General features: G+C 44.2%; 1 protein-coding gene across 1 annotated transcript in view; it reads right to left on the bottom strand.

The window, feature by feature from the left end:
- Window positions 1–21,014, bottom strand: part of Epb41l3 (erythrocyte membrane protein band 4.1 like 3) — a 157,151-nt gene that overhangs the window by 30,892 nt on the left and 105,245 nt on the right. Inside the window, exons 4-10 of the mRNA XM_051154467.1 lie at window positions 15,956–16,060; window positions 15,002–15,044; window positions 11,793–11,868; window positions 9,890–10,108; window positions 9,167–9,254; window positions 5,051–5,203; window positions 1,074–1,171 (exon numbers count right to left, since the gene is read on the bottom strand). Of these exons, the coding sequence (XP_051010424.1) occupies window positions 1,074–1,171; window positions 5,051–5,203; window positions 9,167–9,254; window positions 9,890–10,108; window positions 11,793–11,868; window positions 15,002–15,044; window positions 15,956–16,060 (782 nt within the window). The remainder of the gene's footprint in view (window positions 1–1,073; window positions 1,172–5,050; window positions 5,204–9,166; window positions 9,255–9,889; window positions 10,109–11,792; window positions 11,869–15,001; window positions 15,045–15,955; window positions 16,061–21,014) is intronic.

Here is a 21,014-nt window from a genome sequence, read left to right as displayed (position 1 = left end):
AAAATAAAATAAAATAAAATAAAATAAAATAAAAGAAATAGCCAGGCATGGTGGCACATACCTGCAATCCCAGCATTTATGAGATAAAAACAGAAGGATCATCCTTTGTTACATAGTGAGTTAAAGGTCAACCTGGGCTATGGGAGACCTGTTTCTAATACTCCCCCCACACTCCCCAACCCCCACAGAGGGTATGGAGAGGGAATGGACAGCACAATTGAAAATTACAAAATATAATGATGAAAACACATGATATAAAGGAAGAGCAGACAAGTAAAGACAAATTAAGGGAAATCATTCTAATTTAGTAAAATGTTCTTTTAGGACTTTGCACCAGCTCTCAGTGTGAGCGGGGGATGGCAGCACAGGTCTGTGATCCCAACTCTCAGGAGACTGAGGGAGGAGGATTGGGAACCTCAGGAGAGCTTGGACTACAAAGTGAGGCTGCATCTCAAAAAAAGAAACAAAGTGGCTGGGAAAATGGCTCAGCGGGTGATGCAGTGCCGGGTACACACGAGAGCCTGGGTTTTGATCCCCAAAACCCACTTAAATCTGGGCCAGGTAGATCCTGCAATAGCAGCGCATCCACAGGGAGACGGAAGTGGAGCCAGCAGAGCCCAGCCAGCCTAGGGAAGGCAGTGTGAACACTGACCCCAGCCAGCCTGGGGCAGGCAGGGTGAACACCGACCCCAGCCAGCCTGGGGCAGGCAGTGTGAACACCGACCCCAGCCAGCCTGGGGCAGGCAGTGTGAACAGCCTTGTTTTAAACACCGTGGGAAGTGAGGAGGGCTGCCCAAGGTTATCGTCTGAACTCCATGTGCGCAGTGACACACACACACACACACGCACATGCACACGCACACACAGAGAAAGATAGAGAGGGGCCTTCACGTATGCACATTTTTTAAAAAGAAGGAGGAAAAAATTGACAGGAAACAGTGGTCCTTGTAACTCCGGGAATAAAAAGAGAGTCCATGACATTTTCCTCTACAACTTTCTGTTTTCAGTCTAGTACAAGTGGCTCCAATAATTCAAAATTTTGTTAGGAAGAAATCTGAATATTTGCTTCCTACCTGAAAAATGTATGGTGTTCCACACACACTTTCCAAAGACGCTTGGCAGCTCGGTGGTTCGGCAACTTGAACCCAATGGTGCTTTCAAATTGTTCAAACTAAATTGTTTTTTTTTTTTTTTAAAAAGAGGAGAGATTAAAGTTCACTCTTGTATTATTAATAAAAAGCTTTTAAGAGTTCATTTCATAATTATTTTTGTTACTCAGTGAGTCAGCTGCTATGTACAGAATTCACACTAAGAGATCCACTCATTTTTAAAATACTCTTTTTTTTTTTTTTTTTTAAATCTTTCACTTTAAAAAGCTTGAAGTGTAGATGACTGTGTCAGGCATGCAGGGTTCTATGGGGTCACTCACCTCAGAAAATCTGAACTCAAATCAGGGAGATGGTGGGTTCCCTCTGAGACCAAACCCTCCCAGTCTCAGGCTTTGTTAGTGACAGGAGGACCTGAGCTAAAATGCTCAGAAACCAGCACCCGAAGAAACAACACTTTCTCCTAACACGTACTTGGAGCTATATATCCATTCTCCATAGCTGATGCCTTGCTATTTATGTGGTGCTGCTGAGGCCCCGTGCGCTCTGTTGTGGGTTATGGTCCTGACTGCTCACACGTCTCTATATTGTACGTGACAGACTGGCAGAGCACATTTTCCTGTTTCTCTACTTGTTGAGAACCTTCAGGCGATCCTGTCAGTCATTTAGGCTCTCAAGATAAATATCTGCTCTTCTGTATCATGTCTGCAGGCCTCATGCATCAGGCCAGCAGAGGGCAACCACCTTACACAGAAAGGCTTATTCCTAGGAGCACAGAGTAACCAGAGTGGTGACATCTACACCAAAGGTAATTTAAGAGGCAACGCACCAAGGTGAGGGAAATCACGTAGGCACGGCATGGGAGATATGCTACTGCTGACCTCTTGTTTGCTCAGGTAACTAGGGGGGATTGGTAAATACATCAGAATTTGCCTTCTCCCAGCTTCCTGTTTGCTTCAGCCATTCCTGTAGCGTGGTAGTCGGAAAAACTGCTGCGGTCTGAAGGTCCGAGTAAGTAATGTGGCTGTTGACTAAAGGCCATCCTTTTCCCTTGTGTCTAACATCTAAAAAAAAGCCTCTGCCCAGGCTAGAGTCAGTTCACCCTTGGTGAAAGACACTAGGAGGAATCTCTCTTCTCTTTCTAAAGATGCTCACCATGTTTACAGTCATACAATAAGTATACATATTTCTGGAGTACACTGAGAATTTCAAAGGTCACACAATGTGACGATCAGACTAGGGATTTCCTGTGATAATCATCTCCTCAATCTCTATGGGACTTAATGATGGGAATTGTCAAGGTCATCCCTAGAGGGCATTTTGAAATGTATGACTCAATGCCGACTCTGTTTACAGACTGAGTTACAGAGCACTGAAAAGTTCTTCCTCCTGTCCCAGCACAGCTGGATGTGGTGGCTATCTTCTTTCTAACTCAGCTCCGGCTTCATGCCTCTGGAAACCCTCACTGTCTCCAGTTCAAGCCACTTAGCAGTGGAAACAGACAGGCTTCCCGCTCCGGTTTGTGTCTGCAGAGCTTGTGGGGCACCAGTGATTTTTAACTCAAATGTGAGCATAAGGGGAGCACGTTTCTCTGCACCTGCTTCTGCCAGAACCAAAGGCCTTTCTCACTCCTTGCTTTTATGCCTAAGAGGAGCCAACTCTGCTGCTTCTAAAAGCTCACCACCCACCTTAGTGCACGCCGCGGGCCGGTGCTCCCGATGCTTCTGGACTCTTACTTGCTCCTAACCCACATTAATCACCATTCTGCATGCCCTCTGTGCAGACCACACACTGCGAGTGGATCCCTTTATACAGAGACTCATGTGTGTTCTGTGGTGCTGAGTCCCTTAATGCCTGTGCTGTCTGCCTCACCCTGTGCTGCCTGTCAGCCTACCCCTCTCTTGAACAGTGACGTTCACTTTTTATTAGAGCCTTCTGTTGAACCCTTCTTATTTGGGCAATTTATGTCATGTTATGGCCTTTAATAAGGTACATACAGCTGATGACTACTTATTGTCTGCCTTCATTAGGGCAAATCTTCCAAGTGATTGAGTCATTTTGATATTTTTTTTAAATGACTTTCATTTTATCACATTTCTGACCTTATTTCTCCTTTCTGATTCTTAAATTTTAACATTAAAAACTGGCAAAGTGTTAATATTTTTAACTAAGAGAAACTCAAAAGCAGGGAATAGGTCTGTGTTTAAAGAATTTCCATCTTATTTTCTGAAAAATTTCCCCAATTTCCCCCTCACGTTTAAAATCATCTCTTCAATGTCACTCATAGGAACAGAACCCTCTGATCCTTCTGGAAGCTTCTCCCTTTCTTCCTGTCCCCATCACGCTCTAAACCGGGCCAGTTCTGCCCAGAACCTTTCTTTCAGGAACTGCTTCCTCCATTCTTCTCTCATGGCCTCTGGGTCTTATCACATTGTCATATTACGCAGTTGGATTTCATTATGAAATTTATGAAAGCACAAAGTCTTCCTCCTAGGTGCCATATTTAAACCCCCCATGGTTCATGGCTGTCCATTAATTCACGTCACCAACTTTCCCTTCTGACCCCCCAACACTGCCGCCTCCACATCTACAGAACACTGTCTGTGTGTAACATGGCATGACAGCTTCAAGTGCCCACTGCTTCTCGGCTCGTAGAAACTGAAAATGCCTGAAGAAAAAGAGCCGATAGTATGTGTCCGTTTCTAATGTTCCTGTCCTGTCTGACAGGAAACTGCTGCCCACTTTGTTGTCACTGAATTCAAATGAGTGTATGTGTGGTAAGTGTTTATCATATAATCTTTAAAAAAATATTTTTAAAAACACTACAGTTTCAGGTATAGTCATGTGAAATACATATTATGGCATTATAGATAGTTATGATTTTAAACTTATGTTAAATTTTATTTTTGCTCTATAATTTTTCAGCTTTCTAAAGATTTACACATATGAATGTTTTGTCTGTCTGTATGTATTACACCACTTGCATGCTTGGCACCCGAGGAGCCCTCTAGAAGAGGGCATCTTATGCTCTGGGAATGGAGCTACAGATGGTTGTAAGCCAATGTGTGGGTGCCGGGAATGGAACCTGGGTCACCTGCAAAAGCGACAAGTGCTCTTATCCAGACATCCATGTCTCCAACCTTATGTTTTAATTTTGAAAAATAAATTTTCCACTAAGAAACTTCATGGGAGAGATACAATCTTAAGAGAGAAGATCCTAATATTACACCAGAAAGTGTTCAGACACACGGATGAGCAGGGATCTTGGAGGTCTGACAGCCTTTAGTATGTTAGCCACGCCTACCAGAAATTTTAGGTGTTTATTAACTCACCTCCCAAGGGGGAGAAACCAGCAGGTGCTTACATCACACCACATACAAATCACCAAGGAAGAGGTAAGCTCACGGTGTAGCTGTCAGCTCACAGTGTAGCTGTCAGATCACAGAGTATTAACAGCTCTTACTCTATTAGTTTCTCTGATTAATAAAAAGTTAAATAATTCACATTCTCAGGACTCCATTCCAGTATCTCTTATACTTTAAAGCACACTAGCTTGAAGCTATTGACTTGAGAGAGCACCCAGATTCGCAGGAGAACAAAATGGGGCAATGGAATTACAACAGGACACAAGGGAAAATAAGTATTCACCACAGCCTGAGACATAAAAAAATTAGTCATGAGTCTTGATTCTACATTAAAATACGATTTTGAAAGTCCTTTCAGTTAATGTATAGAGTTGGTTTAAAAAAAAACCTAGAATAAGCTAATAAAGAAGTGAACATTCTGTTACTATTTACTGGAGAAACCTACAGCAAATTCTCGGAGGCATTTAGACACAACCCCCATGTCCCACAATGCCTGGAGCAAACAAACACATGGTTTACATTTCTGCTTGCACTTGGGAGCTTCCTTCCAAAAGCCTATGAAGATATGGACGCACTTACCTCTCCTGGCCGGATTTTAATGTAAAAGTTGTTCCGCTTATAAGAAATTTTAAGGACCTTGGGCCAAGCAAATCTGTTTATTCGAAGCCGGTCGCGATATATCAATAGGCCACTGGCACAGACTCCTAACATAATTTCTACTCCTTCTGAATCCTGAAAGAAATAATGGAGCAGTATTTTACTTATTTCCATTTTCTGCAGGTACAAGATTTAGGGCTCCATGACAGAAGATATAATTGACTAATTTAAATATGAAAAATACTGCTGCAGTTTTAAAAACACCTCTACCACATAATAGCATTTTAATGATGACATTTTTCACTGTGGAGGGCTGATGAAGTTAAATCAATTTACCCAAGTATATGAGACTTATAGCACTAATACTGCACGCAGAGAATGTACACACACACACACACACACACACACGCACGCACACACACACATGCACACACACATAGACGTACAATTCATTCATGCACATGCACACACACTCACACACATACACATTCATGTATGTACATGTACACACTCACACGCACACACACACATACACACACATGCATGCACATGGTCTTCACTATGAAATTCTGAGATGTGGAGTTGCCCAGGAGCCTGCTTTAAGAGGCATCATTGTGACATCTGTCCCCTTCGAATGTTTCATCCACTGAAATCTGTAAAGTGGACTCTGGTGGTTTATGAGGAATAAAACAAGATGTGAGGTGCAGTGCCACATGGGCAGGAAGCTTCACCAGCAGGTCCCGCCCAGGAAGTGACACGAAGGCCTTTGTCTGGCGGTTGGCATGGGCCTGTTAGCCCGGAGTCACCTTGTAGCAGCACTAGGGAAGTGCAGAAGGGAACCAAACATGGGAACCTTGTTCTCCTATGCGGTAGGAAGTTACTTCCTATGTCCTGCACCACGAGCAAAAGAGAAGGATGCTTTCAGAATAAAAAACCTTTCACTTGGAAATACTAAATTTTGAAAACATATGATAGAATTTAAAGTCAAATATTTCTTTCTTGGAAACACACTACTCCATGTGACAATCAACTTATTCTCTAAAGTGTTTCTCAGTCGCCTTCACCACCCGCACACCTGCTAGCGGAGACAAACTCCCTCTCTCTCCATTCCCCTGGAGACGTAGAAGGCTAGAACCGCACACATTCTGCTTTTCCTCTGTAACTGGGCTTTTCCTCTGTAACTGGGCAGCACAAGGCCTGCCCAGCATGTATCAAAGTCAACCTGTTTGTTGAAAGCAAAGATGAATGAAAAACGAAAATATGAAAATCTCCGGCTAATTAACTGCACAACAGCAAAAGATATGTCTGTATCAAATTTTCTGCCACTGGCTACAGGCTGAGCTAATCTCAAGGATCTTTCATCATAAAGTTTTCATCGTCCTTCTTGGGGGCATTTCTCCATGAGGACATGCCTACTGCGCTGGCGCTGCAGAGACACCGGGGTGTGTCAGCTTGTCCTGATGAGGGCAGAGAGATCTGCTGCCACTTTAATCCACTCACTCACTTATGTTCTCTTCAGCATCGAGGATTTAACCCAGAGGCTTTGCTCTATCACTGAACTACGACTCGGACATTAGTTTTTCTGAGGTCATGCTATGTAGCTCCGCTGGCTTTGAATTCTCAGTCTTCCTGTCTGTGCCACTGCAGTGCTCAGGTGACAGGACTATATCACCATACCCAGTCCTCCACTCCACTCACAGTCAGTATGGAACTATTCCTTCAGGATTTCAAATAGGTCAACCTGATAAGAACACACATATGCACGCACACACGCACGCACGCACACACACAAGCACGCATGCAAGCACGGTTACTTCATAATCTTACCTCAAAGAAATAACTGACAAAACCTAGTAAGATGGATATTAAGTAACTAACAAGCAGATGTGGATTTCCTAAGAGAAAACAAATTACTTAGGATAGGTTTCCCAAACACAAGACCGTTATCATGTACGGGTATTTCTCGTGCAGTCCGTGATGGCAATTAAGAATGTTTAAATAGATTTTAAACTCAATGACATTCATGCCATCCACATAAGAGAAGTGTCCCATTGATGACCGGAAATTAGCACTAATCTAATTCAGTCAATTTCCTTCCCAAAATGACGGAGCACGGCCTCATGAGAAAATGAAGTCTACAACTGAATCATTTGTTATACTTAATATTCAGATAAAATCCTGCAACAGGCCGCATTCTCCTTCCGTAATTCATTCTTTTTAATTGGCGTAATTTCAAATCACATTATGAAGTAAAAAGCATCCATCTGTGTAAGTTCAGTAGCTGCAGCTATGTTTAGTGGTAGCAATGATCCATCCTGGGTGAGATGCCCCTGGAATGATCCATCCTGGGTGAGATGCCCCCGGATGGTGCATTCATCTTTATTTCTAGATAGTGAATGAGCCACAGTGCATGATGTAATGCAAACATCGCTCCACACTCGCTCAGATTATCTCGCCATGTTCACTTTTTTCACCTGTTAGCCAAATGGAGAAAACATGAAGGGGATTTAAAATAAAATTTTACCGTATGTCCTTAGTTTTATTTTGAAATCATTAGCCAAATGTATACCTGGCTTAACAGGAAAAAAAAAACAAAACAAACCAAAGAGTGAAAAAGGAACTTGCTGCAGTCATCACAACCAGTGTCAAGGAGCTGGGCTTTAACATACTAGCATACGCCTGGCGGAAGCCCCAGCCTTGCTAATAGATGTGCCTTAGAAGTGCTTATCCTTGGTGACGTTCATGGTGATCCAGAGGCACCACCAATCAAACAAAACAGACATTACCAATCAAATCCAGATATCTACCATTTTCCTGTGCAATCTCACTGTGGATTTGCCTTGCTCCCCAAAAGCCAACCCAAGAGCCTCCCCAATTGTCAACAGGACGTAAAGGGCAGAGGCTTCCTTCTCTTTGTTGGTCACGGTTGTTGCGATGTTTGCTTGAACTTAGCCATCTGGAATCTCTTTATCTCTAGGCTTCAGATTGGAGCTGAAAAAGACTCGCTTCCTTGGCAGCCTGCAATCAACTCTTTTGAGTCCCAGCCTGTGAAATAGGGGAGGTCTACCAGAGGTCAGATCCTCATTCCTATACAGGACTGATAGTATCTCGTCAGCCGCAGCCATGATCTTTTAAGGACTGACGCTCTGAAAAGGCTAAACTACAAGATTCCATCTCTGGAGTCCCAACAGATATTTGACCTACTGTTGGTAGGAGCTTTCTTAGGCACGTCTCTGTAATCTCACAGTATATTTGCTCACAGCTGTCTGAATAGTAGATTTGTAGTCACGTAATCATCCTATTAACACCAAGAAGGACAATTCTAGAAAAAGCTTCACTGGGTCAGAACTGTTCAATCTCCTAAATAAGTAAAACCCTCCTGTGGCTTAGTTTCCACTTCTTCCTTCCCAGACGCACCTCAAACACTGTGTCCGGCAGCAGTCTGTAGGGCAGCCCTTTCCCTGAATGTCTTAGCTGCTGTACTTTTAAAGGAATATTATTTCAAAGCATTGGTGATATATGCCAGATTAATGAAACTTCAGAGACAGGATTTGTTAGATTTAACACAAACTCACTGAGTGTTTGGTAGGATTTCAAAACAGGGGTAAGGGCAGTACATAACACATGACAGAGGGAAAGACTCGGCTTTGGACAAGTGGCCAAGTTAGACAGACAGACAGACAGACAGACAGACAGACAGACAGGGGCAAGACTGTCCAGACAAAGAGGGTATGTTCGAGGACAGGGCAGAGATGGTGGTGGGGGTACACAGCGCACATGTCAGCGCTGAGTGGGAGATACACTCATGGCAGGAAGGCGGCCTGAGAAGGGTTGCAAGGTCAAGGTGACGTTTGCTGTGGAATCACCAGGGAGCAGAGACTCCACCTATGCCGGGTTTCCACAGGCTTAGCCACTGCAGTGAGGTAAGTCTGAGCTGTGACATGCACCTCCCAAAGATGAGCACTATCTTTTTTTAACGCGGAGCAGGGTCTCAGAGGCACATAGGTTTGAGGCACAGGTGTGTTCATTTACAGTAAACGAAGCACAAATTCCAGCTTGTGGACAGGACAACACAGGCAAGGATCTGAGGAGGCGTACCTTGGCATGGTGTAAATCTACCCCGTACATGGACAGCTTTTTGGCATTTTCCAAGAAATGCATCTCTGCTTCAGCTGGCGTCATTCCTCTGATTAGGAAAAAGCAAGTGTTACAACTTGTCCAATCAATTAGGATTGAAGAGCGAAAGCAATTGGCCTCTTTTGCTCTGTCATGCCACTCTGCTGCTTCCTCTTTACCCGGTAGGTAGGGCTCAAAAATCTCCCACTTAGCGCCCTCCTATCCTGTACGAAAGCCTCCACTGGTTGGTTTCCACTGGGAAACCAACAGATCCAGGTTTAGGCATTCCTAACTTACAATTCCAAAGCTGAGATTTTCTAAAAATCTGAATGTTTTAAAGCATTCATACTATGCTTGAGGTTTTCATTTCTCAAACATAAATGAAATGTCCTGTTTGTCTCTCATCTCATCCCAAAGATACGTCACTATGTTATATACTGTGCTATAGTCTGAAAACATCTGAAATCTGAACCCTGTCTGCCATGAAGCATTGTGGGTAGCTGGCACTTAGCATACACAAGGAAAAAACGACCTTGAGACATACAGCTTTGTAGGAACACTGACAAAGGAATGCCTGGATATTTCGAGAGGGAGCTGACCCATTGACCCACACCACCGTTTTAAGCACGCGTGGCCTCCACCCCGCCCTTAGGCTCCTGGAATCAGAACCCGGCTGGGGACCCACCGCTCTCCCTCCGCACCAACCTGTGGCTCTTGTGCAGCTCCACCACTTTATCCTCCAGCTCCTTCGTGTGGTTTGGAGCGAAGCGGAACTCGCTGATGTAGTCGCTCCCACACTCCTCTGGATCGTAGTCTCCCAGCTCGGACTGCACCGTGTAGGAGCCCAGCAGGGCAAGGGTCACGAAGGAGCAGGGCAGCCTTCCCGACACGATGTCATCTCGCAGCTGCAAGCAGAGGTAGTACCTTCCAGGGGCCAGAAGAAGAAGGAAAGCCTGTGTTAGGACGCGCTAAGCAGGGTCGGGAGGGACAGCACAGGGTGGGCATGCTCCAAAAACACTATAGTCATCTATGAGATTACTGGGAAATTGAAAAAGGAGAACAGTTAGTATTCATAAACAATTTATGTCCTTAAAGAGGTTAACTTGCATACTGTTAAATGATTTCAACTATAATCAGTCTATAGAAGGAGACGCCACTGGCTACAAATACTATTTATGGATTTATGGAACCTAGAAGAAGGATTATTTCCCCCTAATGAAACAAGGCTTTCTCAATCAAGCGCTGAGCGGAAGACATTTGTATTTTCCTAGTATTATGGAAATCAGTTGTGTAACAGAAAAGGATGCTCATCTACAGCACCGTCGTACCCCACGCAGCCGTCAGGGGGCGCTCATTCTGAAATCGAGATGGCAGGTCTTTCCGTATAGCCAAGCCGACCTCAATAACCCAACCGCTGTGCTTTCAGGACTCTGTCCTCAGTGGCTGCATCTCTATATAACACACGATTTCCACATTTTTATCTTTTTAGTGTGATATCTTGTGGAACCTAGCTGATACAAATTCTATAAAAATCTCCCACCTTGAAATCTGAGAATCTTGTCATAACAGGTGAATAATGTTAAATGGAAGAAATATAAAAACATTTTTATATAGTTCTTCTGTGATGTCATAAACTAAGTACATTGGAAGCGGATCTATCTTCTGCTTGTTTGTTTGCTTGTCTGTTTTTGTTCTTGGAGACAGGGTTTCTCTGTGTAGCAGCCCTGTTGCTGGCTTCAGAACTCACAGAGATCCGTCTGCCTCTGTCTCCCCAGTGCAGGGATTAAAGTCATGCACCACCACTCCTGGCATAACAATTGTGTTTGTTTATTTGTTTGCAATCTGTCTTCTGTTAGTTTGAGATTCATAGAGATAACATAAAAGAAAAATATTAACAGATAAGCTCTCGAGGGTATGTGCTGACACTGCTGAGCCTTAATGGTTGTGGTCCTCTACCCTCATGTGAAAGGCAACTGTGCAGCCTGCAGTAAGTTCAGCCACAGATAGATGGAAAGTCTATGTAACTCAGATATTAGAATTCTTACACAATCCACAGGAGATGGGAACTGTGCATGAATATTTAGGGCAAAGCACATTCAGGATCTATAACCACAAACCAGTCATAACTAATTACCGAACCCTGAACAGAACTGTCTTTATACAGACAAAATATAAGTTTTCTCCAGTTTCTTGCAAATGTAAAAGAATCCCCTAGAACTAATTATTACTCTTTTCAAAGATTTTGGGGGGGGGCACTGTTTGAAGTGATTTATTTTCTTTGAATAGCCTTCCAAAAAGGTGTGTGTGTGTGTGTGTGTGTGTGTGTGTGTGTGTGTGTGTGTGTGTGTGTGTCTGCATCTCAATTCTGCATGGCTTCCCAGGCGGGCTAGACAGAGGGACATACCAGCCTATCACTGATATTCAACTGTGAGCAGTTTAAGGCCTGGAACTCTTGGCATCCCATGCGTTTGCTCCTTCAGTTGCCTTTTGTTTGCCCTTTGACAAGCAATGACTGCACGGCTACCCTACCAGCCACTTGCCCCGGAGCACTCAAGAGACGCAGGGCTCTCTCAAGTGCCTGCTGTTCCCACAGCCAGTTTCCAAATACCTGGTGATATCTTCTGATAGCTGGGCAGGGTCTGGTGGGTAAAATTTCACATTAAATGAGAAATGCCAAGCGCCACCTGTAGGGAAGCACAGGAATCAGGACAAATCCTTAGGAAGCTCCTCAATCTCAACCCAAAGCCGAAGCGCCCGGACTCCAGGCGTCAGCACCAGCATCTTTTGATCCCTGTTAGCTGAACTCTACAGACAATTCAATTTCAAATCTCCTCCCCAGTCAAGTCATTCATTGACACTTTTAGAAAGCAAGGAAATTGACCAAATCTCCCTTTTCTCATGATCAAAGACAAGCTTCTGCCAACGAGGGAGGGAAGCAAATGACAGGGGTAACCCTGCAGCAGAGAGCTGGAATGTGCCGGATTGACTGCTATGAATTTCTTGATAGCTCGCGTGCCAAGCTCAGACATGCATACACTCGATTCTCCTTTTCTGATTTTATTATTATTATTATTATTATTATTATTATTATTATTAAGACATAATCTTCTTTGTTTACCCTCTTCATTTATTTTAGCTTGAAGATACAGTGACCTATCAAATTCTGGGCATTCCTTCTCTGTGACACTGTATCTGTTTCTGTCAGTCAGCCTCTAGATGCATCTGGGCAGCGCCCCCTCGAAGGTTCACTCCTGTCCCTGCCACATGACTCTGCTGCTCGGCAATTGCTTGCCCAGCCACACTGTCCCCCTCCACTTCCTCCACCTGGGAAATGACTTTCAGGAACTCCACGCATCCTGCAAGCCACTCACAGACTCCCTGGACAGAGGAGGACCACTTGCCACCCACGTGTCTGAGCTCCCTTCTCTTGCAGAGGCAGCAATGCTTAGCTCGTCCGTTTCTACATTTCCATCATCGACATCATAGCCTGATTTACACCTTCTTGTTTATTCTCGGAACAACCGTCTCTGGCATGCTTCAGGGTCTACATGCCAAAGCACTGGCATCTAGCTCGCTATTATTGGATACTTAACAGCATTTCCAAGCCATTCAAAATATGAAGGAAACATGGGCTTTAGGAATCGTAAGCCGTAACTATCTGTCATTCAGATGCTTTTAGTGATCATTTTTCTACAGTTTCAAAAAGTATCTTTTTGTTATTCTAGAACTGTTTTGTCTTATCTTGTTTCATGTTGCTATGGATTCCTGCTCAGTTCTTACTAAAACAGACCCCTCTCAGTGTCTGGCAATAGTGAGCTGGTAACAGGGGCTGGCTTTACAGCAAACACATGGGACTCAAACTAACGGTTACTCATGGGAAGGCAACTCTGTCATAACTGTCGCTGACTTCAAGCCAGCCTTGATGCCAATGACAAGTCCTCTGTGACCACTCAAAGTTAGAAACTGATCAGTTAAAAGTATAAACAATACATTTCAATACAAAACCCTCACTCTACAAATCGATTTGCAAACGATAGTGAGCCTAAGCCTTGGAATATTGTGCTAAACCTTTGGTTTTAGTAAGGATCCTTGTGTGTCCTAATATGGGAGGTGCACGTGTGCGTGTGTGTGTATGTGTGCGTGTGTGTGTATGTGTGTGTAGTGTGTATGTGTGTGTGTGCTGTGTGTGTGCTGTGTGTGTGTATGTGTGCATATGTGTGTGTTGTGTGTGTGTGCGTGTGTGTGTATGTGGTGTGTGTGTGTATGTGTGTGTTGCGTGTGTGTGTGCGTATGTGTATGTGTGTGGTATGTGTGTGTGGTATGTGTGTATGTGTGTGTATGTGTATGTGGTATGTGTGTGTGTGTGGTGTGTGTGTGTGTGTGTGTGTGTGTGTGTTGTCCCTGTGAAGATCCCTATTACAAAGGAACTACAAAGTCTTTTTAGTGCATTTGCAAACAAGTGGGAAAGTTTAAGGAGACAATAATACAATCTTCATGTCAATCAAGGCCCAAAACAAAAAGCCAGTGAAATGAGACATTAAACTAGAAATTAATGAGAAAATGAAATTAAAGAGAGGGGAGAGAGGAGGAAGGGAGAGGTTGGGGGGGAGGGAGGGGGCGATGGAGTGGGGGAAAGAGAGAGGACTGGGAGAAAGGAGCTGATAACACATGGTCTCAGAAGAGGGGCCATGCAAAAGAGAGGCCAGCCCTGCCTCTGGTCAAAGGACGGCCTGGTAGAAAGCAGGAAGTGAATCAGCAACAACACGCTAATGTAAATGTGTGTGGACACACCGCACTTTCGATAAACAAAAACTGCCACAGGGAAAGCGTCTTAATCTTCAATGCCAGACAAATCTTAAAATTCTACAGTCGTTTTACATCATAAATTACTACATATCACATTCTTATTGTGCACCACAAATTACCTTATTATATAATATGCTATTCTCATTAGGGAGTAGATTGTGAGATCTTATGGTCAGGCATGGATGTATAAAACACATAAACTGGATAGTCCTTCTAAGAACAAACTCCCCAGTTTCAGAATTTGTGACTGAAGCATTCGTCAGCTTGAGCCCTGTTCTCTGAAAGATCTCATTCTACATATGCACTTGCCAGTAAAGATTATTCTTGAAAATGTCTTAAATGTATGAAAATTGTCATTAATGAGGATGAGTGGGAAAGCAATGTCTCATTGTAATTTGCATCTAGTCACTAGCTTTAGCAACTTGCTTAATATTATCATCTGCTTGTGTTCCGGTTCTGTGGTGTGCTTGTGAGGTGGTCTTGTCAGTTAGGGAATAGACATGCTTTGTGGTGGATGACTTCCTGTCCCTTTGAGATGGAGTCTTACTAGTCTCAGCTAGGTATTGAATTTGTAATCCTCCTGCCTCAGCCTCCTCAAAGCATCACTTGCCTTTAGGGAGAGGAAAGGCTACCAACAGCAGACAGCTGGCTTGTCATCCCCTTTCAAAAATCACCAAATGGTTACTTGGTGTGGCTTTTGTCCATTAGTGACAGATTTAACATTAATAATTAAGCTTGGAACTTTAAATGATTACGTGGTAAGTGCAGCAAGACTTGATTAAACTGCACTTCAGATCTGTATACAGGCAAAAGAACAGGTCACCTGTCAAAGTCATTTTAATTTCTGAGTTTTGATGACAAAAACACATCCCACTGGAGCCAGACCCATGTGTCAGATCAAATTTCAGCTTGCCATCTGTCTTTGAAGCACTTGAGTGAGGGTCGCAGTCCACACAACCCCCTCCCTAAACACCATCACCACGCCACAGAGAGGAGCCCGAAGGAACTTACTTCGTATCTGTTTTTTAATTTCCTTAGCAGGGTCCAACCAGTTCTGGAAAAGAAATGACAATATAAATTTGAATCAAAGAAGAAGGAAATATAATTTGATGATTAGTCACAGGCGAGCCCCAAGTGCACCTAGGGGGAACTGTCTTGGGGAAGGCCTTCTCTGTGTGGCTCTCCCCACACACCCGGTGGCCTTGCGAGGGCACACATACTTGATAAGGAGACAAATGCATCTACAGTTAATGCCCGATAAAGTCCTTCCCTGGGGAAGAGCCAGGTGTTCAATAATGAAGTCAGACACTGTCTGTCATTCAGTGGGAGTATTCCTGACGTGTGCAATAAAAAGCAAGCGATTCAGGCGAGCAGAGTTTCCCGGCCTTGCTTTTAGCATCCCCACGACGAGAACAATTCTCTTCTTTGCCTCTTGCTTAGCTGTGGGGTGAGTTTCTGAGTGGATGCCATCAGTTAGGCATGAGCGTCTGAGGTATTGCCCTGAACACTGAACACCTACTAACACCCTGGACAAGCATCAATCAGCAAATGTCATCCTTACAGTCTAATTGCTTGTGTCACAGCCTTGATCTCCTCACAGAACTTGGGAGTAGGAATATGTCTTCCACCTAAGAATCTAACTGGTTGTTTCTCATGGGCTCAAGTAATTGGTTGAACTATATTATGGGGGGAATCTCCCAATCAAATGCTTTCCCACCACTAAATCTCAAGGATGAAAACTGGGGCTGGCCTTCCATTTAAAAAATATTCAGAATACAGGAAGTTGTCAAGGCTTTTCTTCATGAGAAAAAATGGGAGGTTAATCACATTTAGGGACCCAAAGATGTGTGAGCATGGGGTACAGGGTGCACAGAGTGAAATCAACATGTCCATTCAGTTTCGGGCCACTTCTGCACAGTGATATGGAACCCAGCCACAACGGTTCACATTTCTTTGACCTCTCACCTTCTGATTCTCAGCGTCCCGGTATGTGAGACCAAAGTAATCTTTCTCTAGCAAGTTCAGATGCTCGCACACTTTGTCAAACAGCACTTGTCCTCGGGAGCGTTTCTGTACAACACGGAACAGGAAAACAAGTCAACACTCAGAAAATCTCCCCCGAGACTAAAACAGGGCAACATGTCGAATGCAGAGCGCTCAAACTGGTCAGTGAGTGATGGGCCCTGTGCCCGTGCCTGTAACCCCAGTTCAGGGCCAGATGGAGACAAGGTGATTACCTCCCCCCAACACCCCCGCCCCCCGCCTGTGCTCTACCCAGCAAGTCTGGCCAATCAGTGACCTCCAGGTTTGTTGAGAAATTGATACAGGGAGATCAGGATGAACTGTGGGTAGCGCTTTCACATGGGCTGGGGGCTAAACTTTAAATAAAAAGAAACAAGAAACTCTTGAGGGGCTTTTGCTGACCCACTTGCTGTTTAAATAAGAAAGACTTGAGACTTGCATATCATTTCAAGCTTTAGGCCTCGGTTAGCTGGCTTCTAACTTACCCTGACTTCTGTGCACTGCGTCCCTGCCACATGACTAGCTCCTTACCCTCCTGCCCCATCTAGTCTCCCTTCAGCCTCTGCTTGTGTCCTTCCTGCAGCTCTGTCTGTAAGTCCCGCCCCTGCACTTCCTCCCTCATCTATTGGCCAGCTGCTCTTTCTTATACCCAATCAGCAGCAAGACAATGCCCAATCCATCTCTTCGGTAGCCTTAAGGCACCAAGGCTGCCTGACCTTCATCTTTTGGGCAGGTGCAGACAGACAAGCATCTATAAATAGAAAACCCGGTGATGGGCCATAGAAATTACACTGCCAGAATCCTGCCAGCACTCCAATCTCAGCAGGTTCAGTAATCAACAACTGAAGTGACAGAGGCAGACCTTCCCCTTGAGAAAGGCCACCCCAGAGGGAAACAGTGAGTCTGGCATGGGTACCCATCACTCTGCTTTCTAAGCTTGGACACAATGTAACCAGCATGGTTGGCAGTAGGAATGCATTGCAGACCCAAGGAGGCAATGAAAGGCCTTTGAAGCACTAGATGAAAACTGACGGGAAGTCATCACAACACCTCAGCTGACAGATACTTCCCAGTTGATCAACTTGCCGCCTTTCAGAGATGTATCCCACAACAAAGCCATGATGTCCTGGTCATTTCTCTGCCACGATAACCCTAACCCTCAAGCCCTGAGCCAAAAGGAACCTCTCCTTCCTTTTAAGTTGTCTTTGTCTCAAAGTAAGACAAATAACTAATATTCCCTGTATCAGAAGATAAGGGGAGAAGTGGCAAAGATGGCTGAGATTGACTTCTGGCCTTGAAACCAGAGTCATGTATGTGTCCTTCCACACATGAACACACACATATATGTACATATGTGTGTGTGTGTGCACGCACGTGCCACATACACATAAAATGATCCTCACCCCGTAAAACATACCTCTACAAATGAATATACAAAACAAATAAAAATGTCAATAATGCCACCAAGGAAGGACCGGTGACTGGGGAAGATTCTTTGGTAGAAGTGGCTGGAGGAAACATGCAATGCTCGGTGTCAGGTACTTTGTGAAAAATGAAACGACAGAGAGAGGAAGGAAGGACACAGCACTTACAAAGCCACGTCAGAATGTTCACACTCAACTCTGAGCCTGGGAAAAACCAGCCCCATGTCTTATCACTTCAAGTTCTATATCTATCCTGACTCATCATCTATAGGCTACTCCCCTCTATCCTGACTCAGCATCTATAGGCTACTCCCCTCTGTCCTGACTCATCATCTATAGGCTACTCCCCTCTGTCCTGACTCAGCATCTATAGGCTACTCCCCTCTATCCTGACAGCATCTATAGGTTACTCTCCTCTAGGATGTATTTGTTAGTTTATTTCTGTAATTTTGTCATAACTTTCGGTCTTGTGTCATGGCACTCAAATGCGCCTGTAATCCCAGCACTCGGGAGGCAGAGGCAGGTGGATCTATCTGAGTTTGAGGCCAGTCTGGTCTACAAAGTGAGTCCAGGACAGCCAAGGATATACCATAGAAACCCTGTCTCCAAAAACAAAAAACAAACAAAATCCTTTCACGTTTCTGAAAAGAAATAAACATGAACATAGCAAGACAAACAAAATATTTATTCCGTTTAAAGATTACCATTAGGCCATATAAATATGTGGTGCAGATGTATATGCCTCACTTTGGGTCCTCAAGCAGTCATATGGCGGAAGGGAGGAAGTTAATCAACTGCGGGAAATATCTGTCAGCTGAGGTCTTGTGTTAACTTCCCATGAATTTTATCTAATGCTTCCACAGCCTTTCAACACCACCTTGGAGTCTGCAGTGTATTAACTGCCAACAATTAAGCTAAATTACTTTCCTGTTCTGTGGCATTGATATTTTATATGCAATGTGCTAAGCATATTTATCTGTGAGATTTGATGTATTAACAATGAGATAAAAGAAAATTGATAAACTATGCCCATGACAGAATAATAACCATGTGAAGACCAGTGAGTGGAGCGTGTCAGTCTGCAGTTGTAATTATCCTGAAAGTTAATTACCTGGTCCTTCAAAAGCACGAATGTTTGCAGAACTGAATAAATTTTGATGGGAAAGTAAAGTGGAAATTATAGCAAGCTACATAAGCGATGATGTGTTCCACAAAGCAAGAAAATAAATGACTTGTGAGGAAAACTACAGCACACAGCTCAGAAACGTAAAAAGGGAAATGGCTGTTTTAACTCTTTCATTTATAAATGATAGTATAGTATTTCTGAGCCACAACTGAACCATTGTGAGGTTGCACACTGACGCTGGTTCCTCCACCAGGGCAACCGTCTCCATAAGCTGTCTTCTAGTGTGTCTTGCTTTGACCTAAGAGGTGACATAGATTAGGCCGGGTGCAGGTAGCCTGGCTGAGCTCCTCTTTTCCTGTTTGTCAGAACTGCCTCATAGCTCTCTCTGGAGTGCTCTACAGCTTCTCTCACTGAATATTTTGAACACATCTTGTTCATAGCGGTCCATCTCTCACAGTGATGACATTTTGTTTCCTGACTGTTTAAGCCAGTTTCTGAGCATCCACGATACATGACATCGTCTGGGAACAACGGCGTCTCCGCTTGCTAAGTGTCAGCACAGCCACCAGATACGTGGTGGTCCTGGAACATTTGTCATTTCTCCATTTCTTATCCTTGGGCAAAAGCCTTGGTGCTGGAGGGCAATGATGGCTGTGAGGCTATAACTCACCTCCTGTGGCTAATGGCTAATGACTGGGTTTAAAAGATTTTCCTTGATCCATGGGGCTCTGGCACCTCCACGTTCTGATGGCAAAGAAGCTGCTAACGGTGAAAGCTAGGACCTGACTGCAAGCTTGTTTTTCAGGCCAAGACTGGATCTTCTCTGAAATCTCTTCCTGATCAGAAGAAGCCTTGATTTCTTTTCTTTTCTTTTCTTTTTGAGTTCAGTTTTTTTCCTAGCAGATTATTCAACTTGTCAACTCAACTATTCCTACTTATTGACATCTGGCCGTGCTGAGGCATCAGTTGCTCTCTGTTGCCATGACAAAATGCTGAACCACACACAGCTTGCAAATCCATGACCAAAGCTCAACAGATGAAAGTGCTTAGAGAGGCTGCATCATGGGCTGTAGCTCTCAAAGACGCGCCGCTCATCAAGGGGTTAAATACGGGTGCTGAGGGAGTAGTGCGTGTCTGTATGAAAACGTCAGCGGTCGGTAAGAAGTCCGATGGCCTACAGCCCAGTCAGGAAATAGGAGGTGGCACATGGGCAGGCAGAAAGGATTCTGGGACAGAGGCAGGTGCTCGAGATTCAGGAGGCAAGATGTGAGGAGGACAGACACATGGTGCCTAAGCACAGGTAACCAGCCACGTGATAGGATGTAGGTTAGAATAAATGAGTTGTTTTAAGTTAAGGGCTGGTCAGAGGAGTGCCTAGCTACATGGCCTCCGTATCTTTAAGAATAATTTGAGTCTCATGAATCAATTATTCCAAGAGCTTGGGAACGGCTCGGCCCCCCATTGCCCCCAACATATCAGTGCTCTGTCACCTGACTGGGATGTGTGATGCTTAAGGGGATCTGGAACCATGTTGGAAGCACATCTCATCGTCGACGACAGCATTTATGGGGAGATGTACACGAGGAGATAGGGAACGCTGTGCACGCGGGCGGCATCACTCCATGCCCCAAGGCCCTGAACTGAATAAAATTCTTTTCTGCTCGCTGACTGCACACTCAGTGCGGCCAGCCGGCTTGCCTTCTTGCCATCGGGTCTTCTTCACCTCAAACTGTGGGCCGAGATCGGTCGTTCCTTTCTCATCATAGTGATGAGAAAACAAACGGACACAGGGGTATAAATACCTATTTTGAGTCATGTAACTAAATGAAAAAAATTAATAAATTCCAAGTTAATGGATCGGATACCTAACCAGGTAAAATTAAGTCTCAGCTCTGTGGTCTCCTGTGAGGTGAGTCGCTTTTGCCTCACTCAGGCATCCCTAGCTCACACACAGCACTTCCTACGCTATCTTCCAGGCAGGAGCATGCTATGGTCCCCAGAGGAGCATCCCAGCATCCATACCTCCCCTCAGGACAATTAACTAGGAAATTTAAAAGAGTCCCATGTGATTCTTGTAAGTACAGATGAAAGGCACACGGTGAGTTAATTTAGGTTCCTAACTTAAAATTCTAAAGCACAAGGATTCTAAAGAGATTTTAATTTCCTGAGAAAATAATGTTCTTTTCAAATGAAATGTGGGCCCGGTGCAGTTCCTTCAGAGTCTCTGGCAACAGCACTCACAGTTACATCGTGAGAAAACTGATTCATCTCAGAATTTATGCTTTAAAAACCTTACAAAACCCCTTCCCAACAAACAAATGGGAAATGATGGAGAAACTAGCCGGGTGCTGCAGTAAAGTGCTATAAATGAGAGTCCTCAAATGTTGGCGAGAGCCTTCAGAGCACTAACCTACATTTAAAGCTATTCTTGGTGTGGTGTGTGTGTGTGTGT

Source organism: Acomys russatus, chromosome 12 (genome assembly GCF_903995435.1).
Source record: "Acomys russatus chromosome 12, mAcoRus1.1, whole genome shotgun sequence".
NCBI lineage: Eukaryota > Metazoa > Chordata > Mammalia > Rodentia > Muridae > Acomys > Acomys russatus.
The sequence above is the reverse complement of the archived record's forward strand: the minus strand, read 5'-3'. Positions and strand labels throughout refer to the sequence as shown.